This window comes from Athene noctua, chromosome 7 (assembly GCF_965140245.1).
Source record: "Athene noctua chromosome 7, bAthNoc1.hap1.1, whole genome shotgun sequence".
NCBI classification, from domain to species: domain Eukaryota; kingdom Metazoa; phylum Chordata; class Aves; order Strigiformes; family Strigidae; genus Athene; species Athene noctua.
In genome coordinates, this window is record NC_134043.1 from 10,881,249 (window position 1) to 10,900,774 (window position 19,526).

The 19,526-nt window shown below is 40.2% G+C and overlaps 1 protein-coding gene across 1 annotated transcript; it reads right to left on the reverse strand.

The window, feature by feature from the left end:
* Positions 1-6,792: 6,792 nt before the first annotated feature.
* C7H2orf76 (chromosome 7 C2orf76 homolog) lies at positions 6,793-19,325 on the reverse strand. The gene is made up of 6 exons (XM_074911399.1): positions 19,286-19,325; positions 17,364-17,516; positions 16,251-16,301; positions 12,818-12,855; positions 12,611-12,692; positions 6,793-9,593 (listed from the first exon to the last, which is right to left on the reverse strand). The coding sequence occupies exons 2-6, from the start codon at positions 17,494-17,496 to the stop codon at positions 9,517-9,519; spliced, it is 381 nt and encodes a 126-aa protein (XP_074767500.1). The 5' UTR covers positions 17,497-17,516; positions 19,286-19,325; the 3' UTR covers positions 6,793-9,516.
* Positions 19,326-19,526: the final 201 nt, after the last annotated feature.

A 19,526-nucleotide genomic window follows, 5' to 3' on the forward strand; every position in this document is an offset into this window, starting at 1 on the left:
AATTCTTTAGGTTTTGGCCATCCAAATCACCAGAGAATGGACAGCCATTCACAAAAGCTCATTTAAATGCAAGCAATTGGGATGACTTTACCTCACTAGGTCAGATACAAGGACATGGCTAGAAAAGCCTCATTTTCCTACAGTTAAGTAAAAGACACCACTCAGTGTTCAGTATTGTTTTGAAAAACAACAGCTGCCAGCATCAAACAAGGTGCCCTTTGTGGGACAAGAAAGTACTTGTTACTAGACCAGTTAATATAAGTGGGGGGGGGAATGATCAAATTTTGGGCACATAAGCCCTTCTGCAAGCCAGAATTGCTTCTGTAACCTGGATGATTTCTACACTGTCAGAGAATCTTTAAAATTTCCCGTTTAGCTTCAAATAACTACAGTGAGTAATATCAAATATTCCTCTCAGTGCCAGTGATGATATTGAGGGATTTCGGTTCTCGCCTACAGCTTATGGTAAAGTCTCCAAACACCACTTCTTTTCACTGAATAGAAAGCAAATGGTATGAGTGAAATGCCTAGATTTCATAATCGGCTGATGTTTTGGGGGTTTTTTGTGATTTTTTTTTTGGCAATAGCAGAAGGATACCATTCTTTCCTACTCTCCCTTTCAGAAAGTTGCAGTTATTCAGGTTTCCCCATCCGCCTCCACAACCTAGCCCAGACAGGCACCTGATCAAATCACTCACCAAGCAGACTGATTACCCAGCACTATTTATTTGTGGTTGAATGGTAGGTTAAGTTTCTGCGTGGATCTGAGACAGTGTCACCTGTATAGTTCTACCCACTCCAGTTTAAGTCATCCTTGAGGGAAAACTGGATTCAGCAAGCTTGTTCTTTTAGTCTTCTCTTCCATTTCATCATCAAGCAAAGTCAACAGAAAAGCACCAGTTTACACATTTTCAGGTTACAATAGTGTATTTCAATACCTCTTTTTTCCCACCTAAGCTCCTTTTCACATCTTTAGATCAGGCAAGACTACTGCCTGATGGTAAAAAAAAAAAAGGATTAGGAGGCAGGGAAAAAAACATCACACAGTTTTGCATGCTTTGTCTTCAAGGGGAAAGGTGTGGTTTTCTTGTGAGTGGCTACGAGGTTAAAGACTCACCTTTCTGCCCAGCAGAAATAAGGTTTGCACCTTTGCTTTGTTTACATGACTTTCACACCACCACCCCCCCCTTTCCCATCAATGGCAAAGGGACAGTTTTCATGAGCAGAAGCAGAGTCAGGGAACCAGACCTACCTGAGGAGCTGGCTCCGTTAGCGAGTCAGCATGGTGCTCTTCAGATGGACGTGAGCCCAGATGGACAGATGAGCCATCTCAGAATCCCCACAGCTACTGCAGCTCCCCAGCATCTAAAAAAAGGCTGGTCGAGTGTCTCCAGGTAACACCTGTGCCAACATACTGTTCAGCCAGTCACCATCCCTTTGGAAACCAATTCCTGTAAATGCAGAACAGCATTTCAATGGTGCCCTCTGTAGGCATCTGGTCCTTAAAATCTTTGACACAACAGTTTGAGTAATTCCTTCAGATTCTGGAACGCTGAAAAGTACTTTGAGGAATTCTGCAAATATCTTTTCCCTATGCATTTTTTTGATGTGAATAGGGGATTCAGCAAGGTTAGTTTAAAATTTACCAATTAACTGGTTTTGCACTTTGAGTTTGTCTCTGTATATATGTACACACACACATATATATTATTGCAGAATATATAGCTGGAATGTAAATTCTTTATATTTTTATTTTCTATATTGCCTACTGTGTGCCTCTGGGATATGTAAGAACCAACTGAAAAAGCTGTAAGCATAAAGTCAGTTTTAATCACTGGCATGTGTAGTTATATAAAAGATATTCTGAACAGGTTGATATATCAGAACTCATTTAAGTATTTTTTCCCTTCTTCCCCTAAATAATACCATTAGTTTAATGGCAGTAGTAGTGTGATTATCTAGAATTTAACCACCAGGAAATAAAACCCACTACAGCCAGCAGCTGGTGGAGTCGCGTTATCAATGTAATAACTGAAAATTATCATTGCTGTGATCCATGGTGCCAGGGCCTCAATTACAGAGTTCCGATGCATGTGGGAGGGCACCAATGTGTACAGACATACATTTCATTACAAGAGGCTAGTGATATTACACAGCACTTGTAGCACAGGATCAAACAAGCTTAATGCACTAAACAAGAAGTGCTGTTGACACAGAGTTCAAGAAGAGGGAGTTCCAGATGAGGGTTTATGGGACTGGAAAGAAAATGGGAGTTTTAATACTATCAATTTGTTCTCTGTTTCTTAAGTCACTTCACAGAAGTGGCATGCCAGATCAACCAACTTCTGGATCTGCAGCATTGCATTTTAATGAGCTAATTTGTAAGTGGATTTTAATGCGTTCATTTAAATTCCTGTGCTGAAGATTAACCTCTGCAGGTACAGTTCTCTCACTCCTTCTGTTTTATAATACAAGGCTTTTAACAGGGCAATTGGTTTCTTGCTCTTCAGGGATTTACTTACAAAGTGATATATCAAACTACAGTTAAATCTTTAGGGGGATGCACTTGTTTCAGCACCTCTATGCAATATATTTCTTCCAGACTCTAAGATGGCCAGTGCAGCTGCATGACCTGCTACAATCAGCCACAAAAGTCTGGTGTTATCCTTGAGCTCAGAATTTCACACACTGAGCTAGCGGGATCTGTGGACTGTGCCTTGGGTTTGAGGAAGGAGATTTGTTACACCAGGACAGTTTTCTTTTATCTGTTTATTGTGCCTTAATAAGCAGCATCGGTTTTGCAGAATTTCTGCACAAGGATTTTTAGTGCAAGTCAGAACTATGCTTATTTTAAAGCAGAGCATACAGTATACAGCAGGAAGATACCATCTATGATTAGGGACAGTTCTTGTTAGCAGAGCGCATGCAGGACTTTCATAATCAAAGACTAAAAATAACCATTGTGTAGGGCCAGTCAGGAGGATCACATATTACAAGCCATAGCATTACTGGAACCTTTCAAACACTTAAAGTGGCACTACTGCAGTCCTCCTACAAAGATAATCTGCTTTAGATTTAGAAACCTCAGCACTGAAGGATCCACTACCGCTGCTGTTCAGCTGGTTAGTTACTCTTGTTATCTGTTTCCCATATCTGATCTGCAATTAGCTAGCTTCAGCTGCTGCTGCTGAATGCCAGCCTGATGGTTTAAAGAGAGATCTACAATCAGATGTCTGCATTTAAATAGCCATCGCATTCAGTGCTCAAGAAAACAAAAGTTGCTGTGCAAGATTCAAGTCTGCTTTCTGCAAAACCAGGTTTATTTGATTTGGGAGGGAAGGGGCAGGGGACTAGTGTGAAGAAATGGCCATGATACTAACTGCTAGGATATAAAGCTTTCATTTCTAGAGTGCTGCTTTGACTCTAAAACCCCCTGATGCTCTCCAATTGCATGGACACAAATACATGCATAGAGCCAAAGATGTCACCTCAAAGTAGTGTGAAAAACAGACCAATACCATACCTTCCAATTTAAAAATCTTCGTTCAGTGAGGAAAAGGGGCCTCCCAAACTAAACATAAAGAATACATTCCCTGGGCTTCAGGTTAGAAAGCAGAATTAAACATTCCCAAGATGTGGAATGAGGGCAGAGAGCAGCAGTTCTTACAGTACTTCCTGGTACACAACACTAAGTCACCTGCCAGAGAACAGAAACGGACATTAAAAGGTAAACTGTTGTATTAATCTGTCATACTGGGCTCTTGAATGTATTCACTAACAATTAAAACTCCTACTCTTCTGGCTAGCTGCTTTTGGCCCACTACAAAGGAAAGAATCTATTGCTATCAGAGAGGGGGGATGCTAGGAAACAAAAGGTATAATCCCTACCTGATTAAAAATACTATATGTACAGGAAGATGAAAGCTCTCTGCCCCATCCTCTCCTCCACTGCATCACCAGCCCAAACACCCACCTCTCCTCTCAGCTATCTGCCACGCATGTCATGCTTCAAGACAAGGTCCTGGTTCCCAGCAAACCAGAACTGGTGCTGTGCAGGAGGAAGAGAAGCAAGAATAACACCTCCCACACAACCTGCACCACCATGCTGGCTGCACCATGCACACAGTGATCTTCCCTGCAGACAGCACAAGCTGAACAGCTGTAATCTCACATGCATCACCTCCAGATTGTGATCGGTGTTTGAGAATTATAGTGATAGTATGGAATCAATAATAATAAGCAGTTCTTGTACACAGCAAACTATGGTAAACTCCTAGCATGACACCAGTGCTACAAGGCGAGAAGAAAGGAACTAAAGAAGCAGCCCAAAACAGAAGAAAGGAACAATTTAGGTCACCCAGGCTCTACTTGCCACTGAACTTCCCTCTCTTCTATAGTCTCCCTGGCATCTGCATGCTGCTGCAAGAAAAGTGACAGGAATCTCAGTAGAAAGCTCTGTTGCACCTTGTCCCTGTGCAAAAATTCAAATTTACCCTTTTAACCAGGCAGCATCTACGCACACTTCAATCACTGACAGCATAAAGCAGTGCACAGTGCTTGGGTTTGAGCTCTGAAATTCGTATCCCATCTCAGCTCATCACAGCTCAGAGAGCATGGCCCAGAAAATGCGGTGCCAGGTTCTCCTCAGCCCTTGCACTACAAGGAAGAAATAGGAGCTTAGGGTCTGAAGCATGGAGGATACATTTGTTGTGTGTTTAAGCTGTGTTGCTGAAGGATGTTTTGCTCTGCTTTGCATGTGTGTCTGTTCTGGGTGGTTTTCCTTGTGTTTAAAAAAAATAGGCATACTTAAAGTCTACTTTACAAAACCTCAGCAAATTAACACTGATCTTTTCCAGACATTCATTCTTCAAATGAATGTTCTGCAAATGCCTCCTCACAGCATGCAAAGATTTAGATACGCTGGAACTGGCTCCGCAAGGGATGCTCTCTAACAAGAGGAATTTAAGCACTGATACCAGTTCAATTTGCCGCTTTTTGATTTTAATACAAAAAGAAATACTTTCTGCAAGGAAAGATTCAGCTTTCATCACCAGAACCCTAGTACAGACTTTGCAGGCTAAACCAATTCACAGATAAGCACTTTTCATAAACATTACATATTTCTTGGCTTATACGGGTTCTGGAGAATGAAAGAACAGGCTGTGCTGACACCTGGTGGCGTTCCCTGCAGACAAAGACAGTTTATGGCAATAGATTTTAGCTTTTCGCTCCGGGTTGTTGTTTTTTTTTTTCATTCCTGAGGTAACTTCTCTTGTTTTTTTCCAAGATACAAAGCATGATGATAAAAACATTTTTTGTTTCCACTGGTGGACAGTGCTGTCTTATGCAAATCCTCCTGTAAACCAAGAAAGGATCTTTTGTTGTGCACCATTAGTGACAGTACAGAAAAGGCCTCCTCTTTATTTCAAAGCGTAATTCTTCATGAGTACAAAAAAAAGTACATTCACTGCCACAGGAAATGCTACTATTGCATATCAGATGAGGTGCAAACCTAACCGTTAAAGCACTGCAAATCAGCAGAGGCGCAGCAAGAAGCAAAGGGAAGAGGCTGGGAAAACACCCAAAGGTGTGTCTGTTTCCCTAACTCAACAGGAAATAGGTAGTAGGGAAAAGCCAACATCCTGATACTACGAAAAGTAGAGAAGTTGTCTACTGAGCATCCTTGTTTGACTCCTTAATCACATGCAAATCTGTGCCAAGTAGTACTACAAGAAGTCGGGGGAAGGAGGATCAGGTGCCAACCAGGAAGACTGAGTTTAGTCCAAACTGTTCAATAAGCAAAAGCGTGCACTCACCATAAGCGTTTGTAATGCCTCCAGCCAGCTGCCGTTGCTCTGAAACCACGGTTCTATCAGTCATAGAAGAACGAGTATCGCACGTTCTGGTTTTCCATTCTTGATCTCTGGATTTCTGTGGCTATTAGCTTCCAAGGACAGGACCCACACATGTCCTGTCATGGCTGCGGTAACTCTTGGACTGTTACTTGAAAGCTCATTTTTAAGTAAATGATCTGTCAGGGGATGTGCTGAATACTCCAGAGTAAAAAAGAGAAACACCACAGCTTACAACATATCTCAGGATCACCTTTAAGACAGAATGTTTACATCAGATAAAGCAGTTCCCCTAACAGTGGTGTATATCAGGTCTTTGAGGACTCCTTTATGCCATGGGTAACTGTCAACACTTAACTCATCTATCCATGTCAGCACTTTTCTTAGCTCCTCCTTCTTCAAGAAGCAACATAACTTCCTCCGGACAGTAAAATACACAAAAAACTGTTGCATGCAGAAAGTGTAACAGACAAAGCCAGGAAAAACAAGATCCCAATTCCAGCAGTTTATGAGTTCAATTCCAAAAATTATTAAAATGCACCATTTTCATACCTTTAGTGCTATAAAAAGCATCACTACAGTATTTCTGTGCCAACAGTGTTGTACATTCAAGGTTTTTCATGTTTATTCAGTTAGTTACCTCTTCTTCCTCTTCATGATAATTCCTTTCCTAATTTCCTCTCCTCTCCCTTAGTAGCTGTTCTTCCACACCTCCTAACCAAAACTCCAGTCTCTCTGGAGTGATTTTTTTTCTCCAAGAAACACCCAAGCCTCATACACCTCCCCAGATTCCAGTTTGACTGCCCTTACCTGCTACAGTGCCCAGAAGCTGTATCTTACTTCAGCATTCACTCTGGATGCTGTTTTGTTAAAAAAAAAAAAAAAAAGGAAAAAAAAAAGGCTGGTGAAAGGACATCATAATGAAAGATGAATCCTTATTAACCCCACAATGTCTAAGAACACAGCAAAGCTATGTGACTCACCCCACTACACATTATGGAGAAGCCACCTTTGATTAACACTAATTGTAAACCAATGCAGTTCATGACCTCTGTCAGGATAACAAACCACAGTACCAACTCTGTAGGTGGTTTCCTTCAATAGAAAGGCGATTTCACAAGAACATGGGCAAAGACATCTCAGTCTTTAGCAATTTATTAGCCAGTGTTCACAGATTTTATTCAGTATTCAACAATCCTGGAATCAAACCTACTTTGACGTGAGGCTATACCCTATCTCACTGAAAAATATTGGGACAGCATCTGTCTTAACAAGTTCTGTTATAATCTAAGGTTTTGTGGGGCTTATTTGAAAAAAAGCATTATTAAAGGTCCAATTAAAAAAAAAATAATAGAAAAACACTTTAGGAAGAAACCAGTTTATAAGTATGGCCATTGAGAGCATTACAAAAGGCTTTACTGTGCTGCTACAGAAAGGAGCCAATGAAGTGCCATTGCCAGAGTGAGCTGAGCTCACAAAGCAGTACTTTAACTCTTCCCTTGGAAAGAGAAGCTAATCTGGAGTCCCAGACACATCATTCTTGAATATTTGCATTAGAAAATTTATCTTTCTTTTCACTGATGCTGTTGAATTGCTCTTTCACTGTGCCACACTGTATGTGGCACTGAACGTTTGTAGCCCAGAAAGGACAGTTGTTAAAATTTGGTGTCTCTTTCAAACACAAATACCTTAGAGAAAAGGGATCATAAAATCAATCCAAATCTGTCTGAAGGGGCTGGAGATCAACTTCAAATCCCCAGAACAGGAGGAAAAGAATGACTGCGTTTGCTCAGTCTCAGAGCCTGAGTGTGACAGCTGTCATCCAGATGCCTTGGTAGGACAGTCCTGAGACACTGATCTCTCGTTATGCCATCCACTTCCTACAAAGTTACCTTCAACATTGTAAATTTGGGTGAACAAGGCTGGTGTACTCTGGAGTGCAATGCATTAGCTTAAACTGTCTGAGAAGATGAGTACAAACTCATTTTAGCTAGATTGATCTGCAAACATGACAGATGGTGTAAGGCGGTAGCTGAGACATGGGTCCACATTTGGGGAACAGGTACCAGCAACAAAAAGGTGGCCTGGACAGAAGGAGGAGGCAAGGAGTAAGTTCTCCTCACAAATTCATCATAGCATGCATAGCAGCATCTAAATCCCAACACAGGTGACTTAAGTGACACAGGACTCCTCCTTACAAGATAAAGATACAATCACCCTTTTAATCGTAAATGACAAAGTGGTAGACTTTCACAAGAGAATAAAACTCTGTTTGAAACAAAGCTGTTGGTGAGTAACACCAGCCACCAAAACCAGCCTAAACCCGAGAGATGTCAGGAAGGATGAAGAAAATGAGGTGGGAACAATACATAGAGCCTTCTTTGGCCCTACATCTAACGTAAAGAGAACTTTTATTTAGATACTTCGGAAATCACACATCTGTTTTCACTATCACATGTCCAAAAAAAAAAAAATCATCAAAGCTCTAGGAAATGGTAATATTACTTTTCTGGAAAGCCTCTTGTGGAAATGGTGTTGTCAGCTCTCACCCAGAGCTGAGTGTAGATGTGTGGGTCTAAAAGCGATTGCACATGAGGTCTCATTTGATTTAACAGAGCCTATCTCAAAACACCTGCTAAGGCAGAGAGCCAGCATCACTGCCATTTCAGTGAAGAGAGGCTTAAAGGCAGTGTCCCATCTTGGTACTCACGATAAACAGTTTCATAAGCAGTATCTATCTAAAGGTAGTCTATTGGATGCATGATTATTTTTAATTATTCTTGATTTTGTTAATGTAGTAGGAAAGCTTGGAATTACCAAGAACTAACATACAGCAACAGAGTATTTGGCTCTTGGAAAGCAGGGAAGAATCAATTCCAGTCTTAACGACATGTGGCCTCTCCTCACAAAAATGCAGTCATTCAGGTTTTATTCTTAAAACTGAAACCATGAGCTTTCACTCCATTTGGAAAAATGCCCAGTTCCTACCAGTTCCTGGCAGAACTCAGGTTGCTACCTCTTACATGAAAGTGTCTCCATGAAGTAACACTAGAAACAAGCGCAATGGTCCTTGAACACAAAAGCCTCTCAACAGCCATTTGTCCCTTTCAGCACACTAAAGGGGGCTGGAAGAGAGTATAAATGAAAGCATTCACCAGTGAAAAGCATGAAAAACTTGCCAGTCTGCACCATTTAAACAAAAGAGACCAAACATAAAATGAGAGAAGTAAAGCTGTGACTTGAACAGAGATACTCTTCTCAAGCTCTCTAAAATACCCAGTGATTTGGTCATAAAACGTCTCTGTTTTCATTAGAAGTTAGTACTGTGATGGGATCTTACTATTGTATAATCTCCATATGTAAGTAATGTCTGCTGTAGGATCACACCAAGAACATGTGTCACAGGTCAGAGATTGCACTGTCTGCTTCGTAAGAGGCAAGCAAAGGAAAAAGAAATGCCATAAAGAAAAAAAGTCACTTACGTCCCCCAGTTTTTCCTTCCTCAGTCTTAGCATATTGACAGAAATTAATTTCTATAGGAAGGGAATTGCACTGTTTGCAAAGCAATCCTCTAGGATTTATTGATCTTTAAGAAAAATCTCATTAAGCAGAATAAGGAAAATTTACAACAGGTATGGGAAAACAAAACAATCTCTCGGGATCTTCACCAGGCTGAAACAGGATTAGCTTTGTAGTTTCTGTAATCTTCCTCACAGAAGAATGCTAATTCCGTCTCGTTTGCTAGAACGAATAAAAAAATTAAATATTTAGCACATCAGCAAATGAACCACCCAACAGTCAGCTATTTAGAATCTTAGAAGACAACTGGCAACTTTTTGGTCAAAGACAATTATAAATCACCACACACGTCACTCCCCCACCCCCCATATTTTTGCAAAAAAGATTCCAGTATTAAAGATGTTGTTTAACCTTGTTAAAAAAAAAAAAACCCAAAAAAACAACCCAAGAACCTGAATATATAGAAGTAAATATGTACAGAAGACCCCTCAAGATTTGTTTAATGCAGCCTTCAGAATTATTTATATAAGCATTCAGTAAATTAAGTGATTGCATTTCTAACACCTTCAAATGCTAGAAAAATAATAACGCTTGATTTTCTATTCTTTTGTGCATTTTTCTGTTAAGAAAGGGAAAAAGAAACTGTTTTTTCCATTAAATTAGCCTATAGGTATAATAATTTAATACTTAGAGGATCAGTAGAATATTTTACAGATCACTTTACATTCTCCCTCATGACCCATCAAAATATGTGTCTGAAGAAGTTAATTTTTTTGCCCTGCTGATGATTAATTCATGAGACTTCAACAATATGCAAAGTGAAAGACACAAATTGGCTTCTCCAGCAATACCTTCAAATACCTCTAATTATTCACAGGGGATATGGCAGAGCTAAAGGACCCACAAAGGTTCAGAGCAGTCACAATTCTTTCAACCCAGTAGGTCAAGGACTTCCTCTTCTAAAACAATAAGTCAGCAACATTACTAATTCAGAACAGAGACAAATCTGATGGAAAGCCTTCACAATTATTAAACATAGAATTCTTTAAGGTGCTGAGCCAATAAGTTCCACATTCGTTTTTTAAATTAAACCTGAAGTTAATGAAGTCTGCCTGTCTTGTAAAAAAGAAAAAAAAAAAAAGAGCAGAAGGGGTTTTAGAATCTCAACTAGAAAACAGACAAGACTTTTTGCAATGAATACTGAACACTTTATTAACATATACCTTTCTAAAAAAAAAAAGGCAAGCATTAACTTTGCTGACTAGATAATAACTGTAATAATAATCACTACCACAGAGGCTTTCCTGAGGATACTTATCTAATGTCCTCATAATTTATAACTCTCTAGCCCAACCCTGTAAAGTGCCAAGGGCAATCAACTGCAGCTTAGAATAGATGTTCTCAGTGTCTTCGAATTTCCCAGATTTTCTAACGGCAATTCTCTGGTTTATTGGAGTAAGTCTTATCCAGATTAGAGATTGAAAAAATGTAATATGTCAATAGGAGATTTCAAATCTTCTTACTGATTTAAATGAAACTGCACAAAATGAGGACTAGTGGTATATACCATCATACTTCACTTCCTTGGTTTAGTCTTTTCCACTTCTTTAAGAAGAAAAGTTAACTCTTCAAGATTTTACTACAAAGACCCCACTCCTTACTTAGCTGATTTTCATATCAAGATGCACTGGAACATATCAAAATTCAAAAGGGCACGACACACTGCATTTTACGAAGCAAGAGTTTTTCTTTTCTATCACAAATACACACGATATACTAATGACTAACTGCTCTCAGTTATTTTGAAAAAAATAAAGCAGCCTTAAATTGTTTTCTGCTCTAAATAAGCAACACCTTTCTTTGTACAGAAATACAGAACGGGCTGATCTGTTCCGATTTCCTTTCACTATAACATTTACTGTGATGTTTTGACACCTATTTGGAGATCGCATCCAACTGTTTCACCGCTGTAGCTACAAACCTAGTTTCAAAGGTGGGTAATATATACAACTATTTATCAATACCTTTTTGAAATAAGACAGCTCTGGACAATGTCATTTATAATTCAACATTTGGCACTGTCATCAGTCCCTCTCCTGAACTGCATTGCCTCTTATGCCTTAGGTAGATAAAAATCAGGCTTAAATGAATACTCTGCTAACTAAATTACAAATCTATAACACTTGAGTGCCAGTAATCCTCCATTCTGAGGAACTTTTTTAAAAAAAAAGACCTGGTTTAGTACAAACAGCCAGAGAATAACAATCATTTATATTACAGGAACACCCAAAGACCTTTAGGAAAGGTGTACTGAGGCCAGTTGCTGTGCACCCCAGAGAAGAACATTAAAGAGACATCCCAAGTCACTTAAAACTAGAAATTAGACGGCAGGAAACAAAAGAGCCAAGAAACCTATGAAAAAGAAATCTCATTCACTAGCTGGGGAGCAATCAGAGGGCATCAAGAACAGGCAGGAGCTTTCTCCATGAAGCCCCTGCACTTAGAGGCAGGCAGTTATGCATTCCAGCTAGGCAAATCAGATTCAAATGAGCAAATGTCCATATCAAGGTGGAACGCGACTACATCCCTTAAGTACCCTGCTGCCACAAAGTCATTCAGCCACATTTATGAGAAGCCCAGAGGACATCCAGAGACCATCAATTTTATCATGACAGACATTTCTTTACATTACCAAAAGACATGGCCTATATGTAGTCCCTTGTCAAAATGTGAGAAATCAGGTCAAGTTTCAACTCTTTGCTATGTTCAGCACATTCTCTAAATGATACTGCTTGAGCTTTCCTAAGAAATCTGGCTATCAGGCACCGTAGGCTGCACATTAAACAAATCTAATCTTATTTCATTATTCCATGCTGGTTCCACTACTTACATTGCTAACCAAAACATCAGTTTAAATGTTACTGATAAGACTAAGCAGACACGGTACTAATAACCTATCTGTCAATCATTTAAAATTACTCTCAGCAGAATTATAAGCATACCCTCTAAAAATCACAATTTGCATTCTGAACATTTGGAGTGCAGATACCTGCTGCCCTCAGTCCAATGATATGAATGTACATTATCCCCCCTTCTTCCCTGAGTAATTACCAAGTAGTGTAAAGAGCATCAGGAATAGCATTTACTTTTCAGCAGGCTATCCAAACATAATCAGCCAGTTACCAGTTTAATGACAACTACAATGAACAGCACCTTCAGTCAAACAAATGCGCTCCTACCTACTCCGGCTGCTTTCAGCGTACTATCTTCTTTCAAAATCAGTTTGTCATCATCTTCCAAACTCACTACAAGTTCACCAGTCTACAAATCAGAGAACCAGAATACAAAGGTAAGAATTTACTGACTGCCTCTGCCCCAGTCTTGTTTGACAGTGCAAAGCCCTGCCTGCATTAAAGCATATAGAAGAATATAGCTAATAATCGTACCTTAGATTTGTGTGCTTGGTGAATAATCTTCATTGTATCTGAAAGAAAATGCAGTGTTTTCCTAAAATAAGGCTGAATAATCAGATAACATTGCAAGTTTTACTAGGGGAGAGAGACAAAGGGGTAAGGTTCAAAATCTTATATTATTAACAATTTTGTGTATTCAGTCTAGAAGAGGAGAAAACATCCTGCAGTCACAGTCTTAAAGCAGGCAATCCAACATTAAGGTACCACATTCTACTGGGCTTCTCTCTACTAGCTGAATTACAATAACTAATGACCATCCCAATTGCAAGACAAAACACATCAATTTAAATGCCACTTAGGGGGTTTTAACCTACCAGGCTTTACACATGCAATTGGGGCAGGACAACCAGCATTTATGCACTGTCAACTACTACATTAAATTGATAGGCAGAAAGTGATTAAGACACAGTAACCTGACCCCTTCAGATAATTCCTTGAAATTTTCCTTCTCATGAAGAAAGCACCCGCAGTAGAAATTTCGTTAAGCAAGTCCATCTTCCATGAACATGTACAGCCTCTGCTCTTTTTAATGCTATACGCTCTTCAATAACATTTACCTCTAATATGTTTGTGTAGTGTAGCACTTTAAGAAATAATGCTACACAAAAAAAAAAAAAAAAAAAAATTGCTTTCCTCTGGCAATGTGGCTAGGGCTTTGTTAACAGAAGTGAAAAACAGGGGAAAATAATGTCATCACTAAAGCAACCAGAGATCCAGAGGGAATGAAAGTCAGAAGATGCCCATGCAGTGCTAAAAAAAAAAAAAAAAATTTTTAAAAAATCAAACTCTGAAGCCTCTGTGTTTGAACAAATTCAGAGTAACACATCAATCCCTTCTCAGTGAAGAAGCAAAAACCAGTTCTGCTTGCCTGTTCATTTTCTGTTCTAGTTTGTTTTTGTGCATTAGCTGAACACTATGTGTTGCAATAGCCTGGTAAGAGAAGGATGGAAGAAAGTTAAATACAGGCTAAAACAACTTTCAAGCTACCAAGAACAAGTATTTAGATGTTCAGAATAACAGAGGTCACATTTCCATTCAGAAGTTTCCCTCCCTACCACTCTGGTCCATTTTGAGCATTTTATTTAGAACATTACATAAGGTAAAAACTAGTCTGTATTCCCACCACAGAGGTCACTGAGAAGGCAGCCATAGGATGCTGTAATAATTGCAGTATTAGAAGCAAGACATATATTAAATTGCAATTGCCAGGATCCATCTTGCATAGAAGCACTGCAAAAGACCAGACAACCACAGCAAAAATATACTGCAATCATGAAACCTTTCTGCTGCAGCAAATACAATCCAGCCTCTGCCTGTTAGTCTCTTCTCATCCTAGGTAAAGCCTTATGTCCTCCCAATAGCCTTTGCTATTTCATCCCCCTTTAGTCACACTGAATCATATCCCCAAATTTTTATATCTCCTTCTCTGGTAATAGATCTTCCATGACAATAGATAAGAAATCGCTTTCCAAGTTTGATTTTGTGAAGGATCTACCATATTGCTCCATTCATGGAGAAAAAAAATAAACAGAGAAACAGCTTATGAGACATGTTGGCACCCAGGCTGTCATCATTAGTGAAAAGATGGCAATGACAGGGTAGGGACAAGATTGACTAAGAAGAGTTCTAGACCATGAACAAGAACAATGTGTGCAAAAAAATGAGGAAAAAATGAAAGTCATAAGCTTTGAGATGTGACTTGAAGCACCAATCCAAGAAGAAAAACATGATGTCATTATATATGATGTTGAGAGAACAAAGTGGTGTTGAATTCTGGAAAGAAGGAAGCTGAAACAGGCAAGGCAAGAAACAGCCAGGTCCAACTGAGATCTCTGGCAGTGCCAATCAAAGCAGAAGGAGAAATCTGACTCTTACTAGTACTATTCATGCAGAAAGTCACATTGCCCTTTCATCACCAAAATACAGGAAAGACAGTGGAGCACACAAGAAATGCCAAAAGCATGAACCCGGATGGCCTGAGGGAAAGGTGAGGAACTTGGCTTTGATTTTTCTGTGTGAAAATTTCCACGCAGCTAGCACCATCCCACTAAAAGCAGGCTCCCACTAACTGGTGTAACAGGTTTTAAAGTTCTGCAATGGTTTTTACCCACATTATGCTCAGTCCTACACAGCACAATCAGGTGCTCAGTCACAACATACGCCTTGGGAAAAAAATAAACTGCTGCTCTAAGTGATGAAAGAACTAGCAGCAGGGATAGGCAACACCAGGAATACACTGATAGCAGCAGTTCTAGACAGGGCCCCCTCATCTAGCCAAAGCCACAGATATTAGAGGGAGGAAGGGCACCTCCAAATCGAAACTTAGTTACCTAGATTTTAAGACCTTAAATCATATATAAAAAATAATAGTAATATTCAAGTCCTTGCCATTGACATATCATAAATCTTAACCCCTAAGGCTTTTTCTGCTTTCATTTTGCACTATCTGTTTCACCATCAGCAAGACAGAATTAAATGCTTGGCTTTTTTGTGTGTGTTAAATAGGCAAATAGAGTCTATTACCATTTACATGTATGAAATAGGTTCCTCATTCAACTCTTTGAATCACTGTAGATGAAGGAGTCTGTCAACTCCAAGAACATGGGAGACAAAGGATGACTTGCAGCGAAACTCCAAGGGAACTTTCAGAATTGCCAAGTTTAGGAGAAGATACGTTACTGACATCAGAGTTAACAAATTCCAAGAAAGGAAGTAATTTAGTCTATTTTGAAAGTATATTCTGTCCCAAACAGATGAATTGCACATGTTCGTGCCAATCTTCACAAAAAGGAAATAAACACATATATTTAGATTGGAGGATAAAGTCAGCCTCAATTTCACACCAGGCTATTTCATTCTGTCAGCTTGTATTTAAGAGCTTTCATATCTACTTTGAGCAAAGTTCCCCTGCTTCTCTTATATCATGTAAATTATTTAAGTATAGAAGTCTTAAGCATTTTCTATTTACTGCCTTCAGCTCCCACTTCATCATCCTTTCTGACTTCACAGTAAATAGATACTGAAACACATAAGCACAGAGAACTACAATTTCAAAGCATTTGAGATCACAAGCTTCTCACTAGAGTAAAAAGAGTTAAAATGCACTTATAAAAGTAATAAAAAGTTGATACCAAAACCCATCAGTACCAATCAGCTAATAATGTATAACATGCAGCCTAATTCAAAGATTAGTAAAGAACCTCAAAACAATGGTCAAGTTCTGTAGATATGATCCCAGTGGCATAACCCCAGCTACAAGAGCTGGATAGATGTATGCAAATATAGGCAGGCACTGCCACCAGCATGAAGATTCTACAGCAGTTATCTTTTAAATTGTATAAAAACTGATATAAAATATTACATCTGCATTTTACAGGAATTAAAACAAGAAAAAACTAACACCTACCATACTTAAAATTTTTAAAAGGAGGAGGAAGTCCTGTTCTTGAAGACACATCTATTAAAATAAAAGCACCAAGTGAAAAACAAAGTTGTCCTTTTTTATTTCCACTATTTAGTTTTCTATTATCGTGCAATGTATGCATCCTGGACATCCTTTACATCAAAATAAATCCACAACACAGGAGGCTTATTTGAGTATAAAATACTAAAACACAACCTTTGGCTCAGATTCTATAGTTATGATTCTATAGTTAGATTCTGTATGTTCTGAAAGTGCTTGTAGTTTTCTAAAAGCATGAAAGTTGCTGAAAACACAATATAGCCGTGAGGCCCAGGGCAGTGTCCTAGAAGTTGCTCAAACATTATCAGCTGTAACAGTTTGAGACTTGTTTGAACTGACTTCATGCAAAAAAAAAAAAAAAAAAAAAAAAAAAAAAGCTATTCTGCACCCTTTGAATGTCTCCATTTAGGTGTGTAGCAATACACCTGCAAGATTAGGGTAACACCCTGAGTCCCTGCGTGGGCTGGTCTACATTAATTATCTGTTAGATACACTGTCACTCTCAACCAGGCTTCTAAAACATAAAGCCCACAGATGAGTAAATTTGCACCACAAAGCTCAAGATGGAGACAGAATCTCAGAAGCAAACATGCACAATGTCAAAAACAATTTTTCAAGATCCTCTCTTCTCACAAATAGCAAACAGACTTGCATTCCCACATTCCACATATTGGTGTAGTTCCTAAGGATCAAAGGCTCTCTAAATTCTATTAATTTACTCCTGTTAATTTATGAATAGTTGCCTGACAGCACCACTGAAGGAGCCAGAGGCACTGAGCCAAATGCAGCAATGCCCCTGGCTCTTTTTGACTAAACATGGGGATTTGGGCAGGGGGAGCAGTCTATCCAAATTTAGGCATGGCACACCAACCATGGAAGCTCTTATTGACTCCAGACCTCTCATCCAAGGGAGGAGAGAACACAGGGGATGTAAACACGAATCTGGCATCTCTACCAAAGCTGCAGAATTCCCATTCATTTGCTCCCCTCCACTTTCTTGTGCAGAGACAGCAACACATGGGACTGAAACAAATGAATAAAGCAACTGACCCTTACCCTTCCGCACAAAAGTAATGAACTGCTTTACTGTCTGATCCAAGTTAACTCCATGATACACCACAGGTCTGAAATTCCGGTGTTCAAAAGAACGAACAAGACGAACTGTGATGGTTGAGCTTTCTGGTGACATGAAAATTAATTCTGAATAACCTGGAAAACATTAAAGAAGGAATTACTGCCTTTCCTCTGTGTACAAGCACAGCTAGAAAACAAGGTGCAGGTGGACCTCATTCAAAGGTTAAAACATGGCAAGAAATTCAATAGCATTATGTCTCTCAGGACTTCACTTTTAGTATTTCTACACAAGCAGTAACACAATCCCAAAACAAACAGGGTTACCTAGGATATTACTGACACTGCACACCAAATACTCCCGTATTTGTACCTGTGCTGTGTACGACACCAGACTCCATATTAAACACACAAAAATATTATGGATAAATGCAAGTATGTCATTTTGGTTTTAAGTAACTTAAGACTTTACCTCCTGTGTGAGTAACTTTGTGTTCTAGAAGAATGTACTAACATGAATAAAACCAAAATCTTTTTAATATGTTGTAGAGACCATAATACCCTGAAAAATGCCTAAGCTGTTACACAGAGCTCATTTTCACCCACCAACAAAAAATGGAAATACCTCCCCCACGTACACATGCAAATAAATTTCCTGGTATATTACTACATAATTAAGCCTGTTAATATAATTTATAATAGCAGGTCTCTAGAATGGCTCTACAGGGCTTATACTATCCTAACAGAGAGCAGAACCTACAATGGAATTGCCTTATCAACCTGAGCCCCTCTTCAGACAAGTCCACACATTGTGCCGTTGGGTTCTTTCTCTCCACAGGAAAACGAGCTATTTCCTATCTCTGCAACCTTCTCTATTTTTTGTGCTGGGTATTCCTTTACAGCCTCACTTTCTGGTCACATGCTAAACTGCCATGGCTGCTGCAGCAATGAGCAAACACTGCAGTCTAAGTGCTGCAACATCAGCCAGGGGCACACCACGACCTCTGTGTCTCCTGTCCCTTCACAGCCATTTCAGTCACCACATCCAGGCCTGTAAGGCAGTCTCTTACCTCTTCATCCCTTTATGTTTTGTCTTTGGTTTGGGTTTTTTTTTTCCATTTTTTGCTGTTTCAGGAGATTATTTAAGGACCCCACCATCATGCAGGTATCCAGTACCTCCCAGTCTTGGCTGTATTTGTCCTAGCTGTATCCTAGCAAAGTAAATCAGTATTTTCTGCAAATACTTTCTGCAGAATGGGGATGCAGACCTTCCACATCACGAGGCAACTTGGAAATCCCTTTGCTTCTAATTCCCAGAGCTCTAATTCCATTCTCATTGTAAGTAAGTTACAATATGCAGTTAAAAGATGCCAATCAAGAAAAGCATACTTTACACCTGAAAATACTTTATATTAAACAGCAAAGACAGGTATTTTGTTGATGCTGTTTCACATGGGCTTAAGATCTGGAGGGCACAGTACAGAGTAAGGAAAGGGGGACAGCATTCAATTCACTTTCTCCCGAGCTGCATGGAAAGAACACTGCAGGAACACAGATTTGGGAGCACAATTAAAAATAGCCTATTTTCACATTTACTGTACAGACTGATCGCATCTAGGGCTAGGACCAAATACTACCCAGCGCCTCCTGAGGAACACGACAGACCCTCCTCAATCCGCCTCCCGGGTCGGAGACGCTGGTGGTCAATTCCTCTTGTGAGGAGGAACCTCTCCCGGGCCTACCCGGCTCCTGCCCACGGGCAGCAGCCCCAGGACCGGTGGCGGAGCGCCACCCGCCCCAGCGCACCTCCTCCAGACCAAGCGTGCTCTCCTCAGCCCTCACAGCCCTCCCCGTCCCGCCCCGCCCCGCCCAGCCCAGAAGGGCCCGTTACCGGCCCTCAGCCTTACGACCGACGCCGCGCCGACACTTCCGGGTCCCGCTCCTCGCCCCGCCTCTCACACCGTCCCACCAATCACGTGTCCCCGGTGCCACCCACTGCACCGAGGGATTGGCTACGATGCGCCCTATCCCCGCCCCCTCCGCGCGCCTCCGAGCCGCCGCGGGGCTGGGCGGGGCTGCCTTCGGCCCCGCCCCCGAAGCCCTCCCGTTGGCCGCACCCCTCATGCTAGCGAGCGTGGCGGCCCCCCG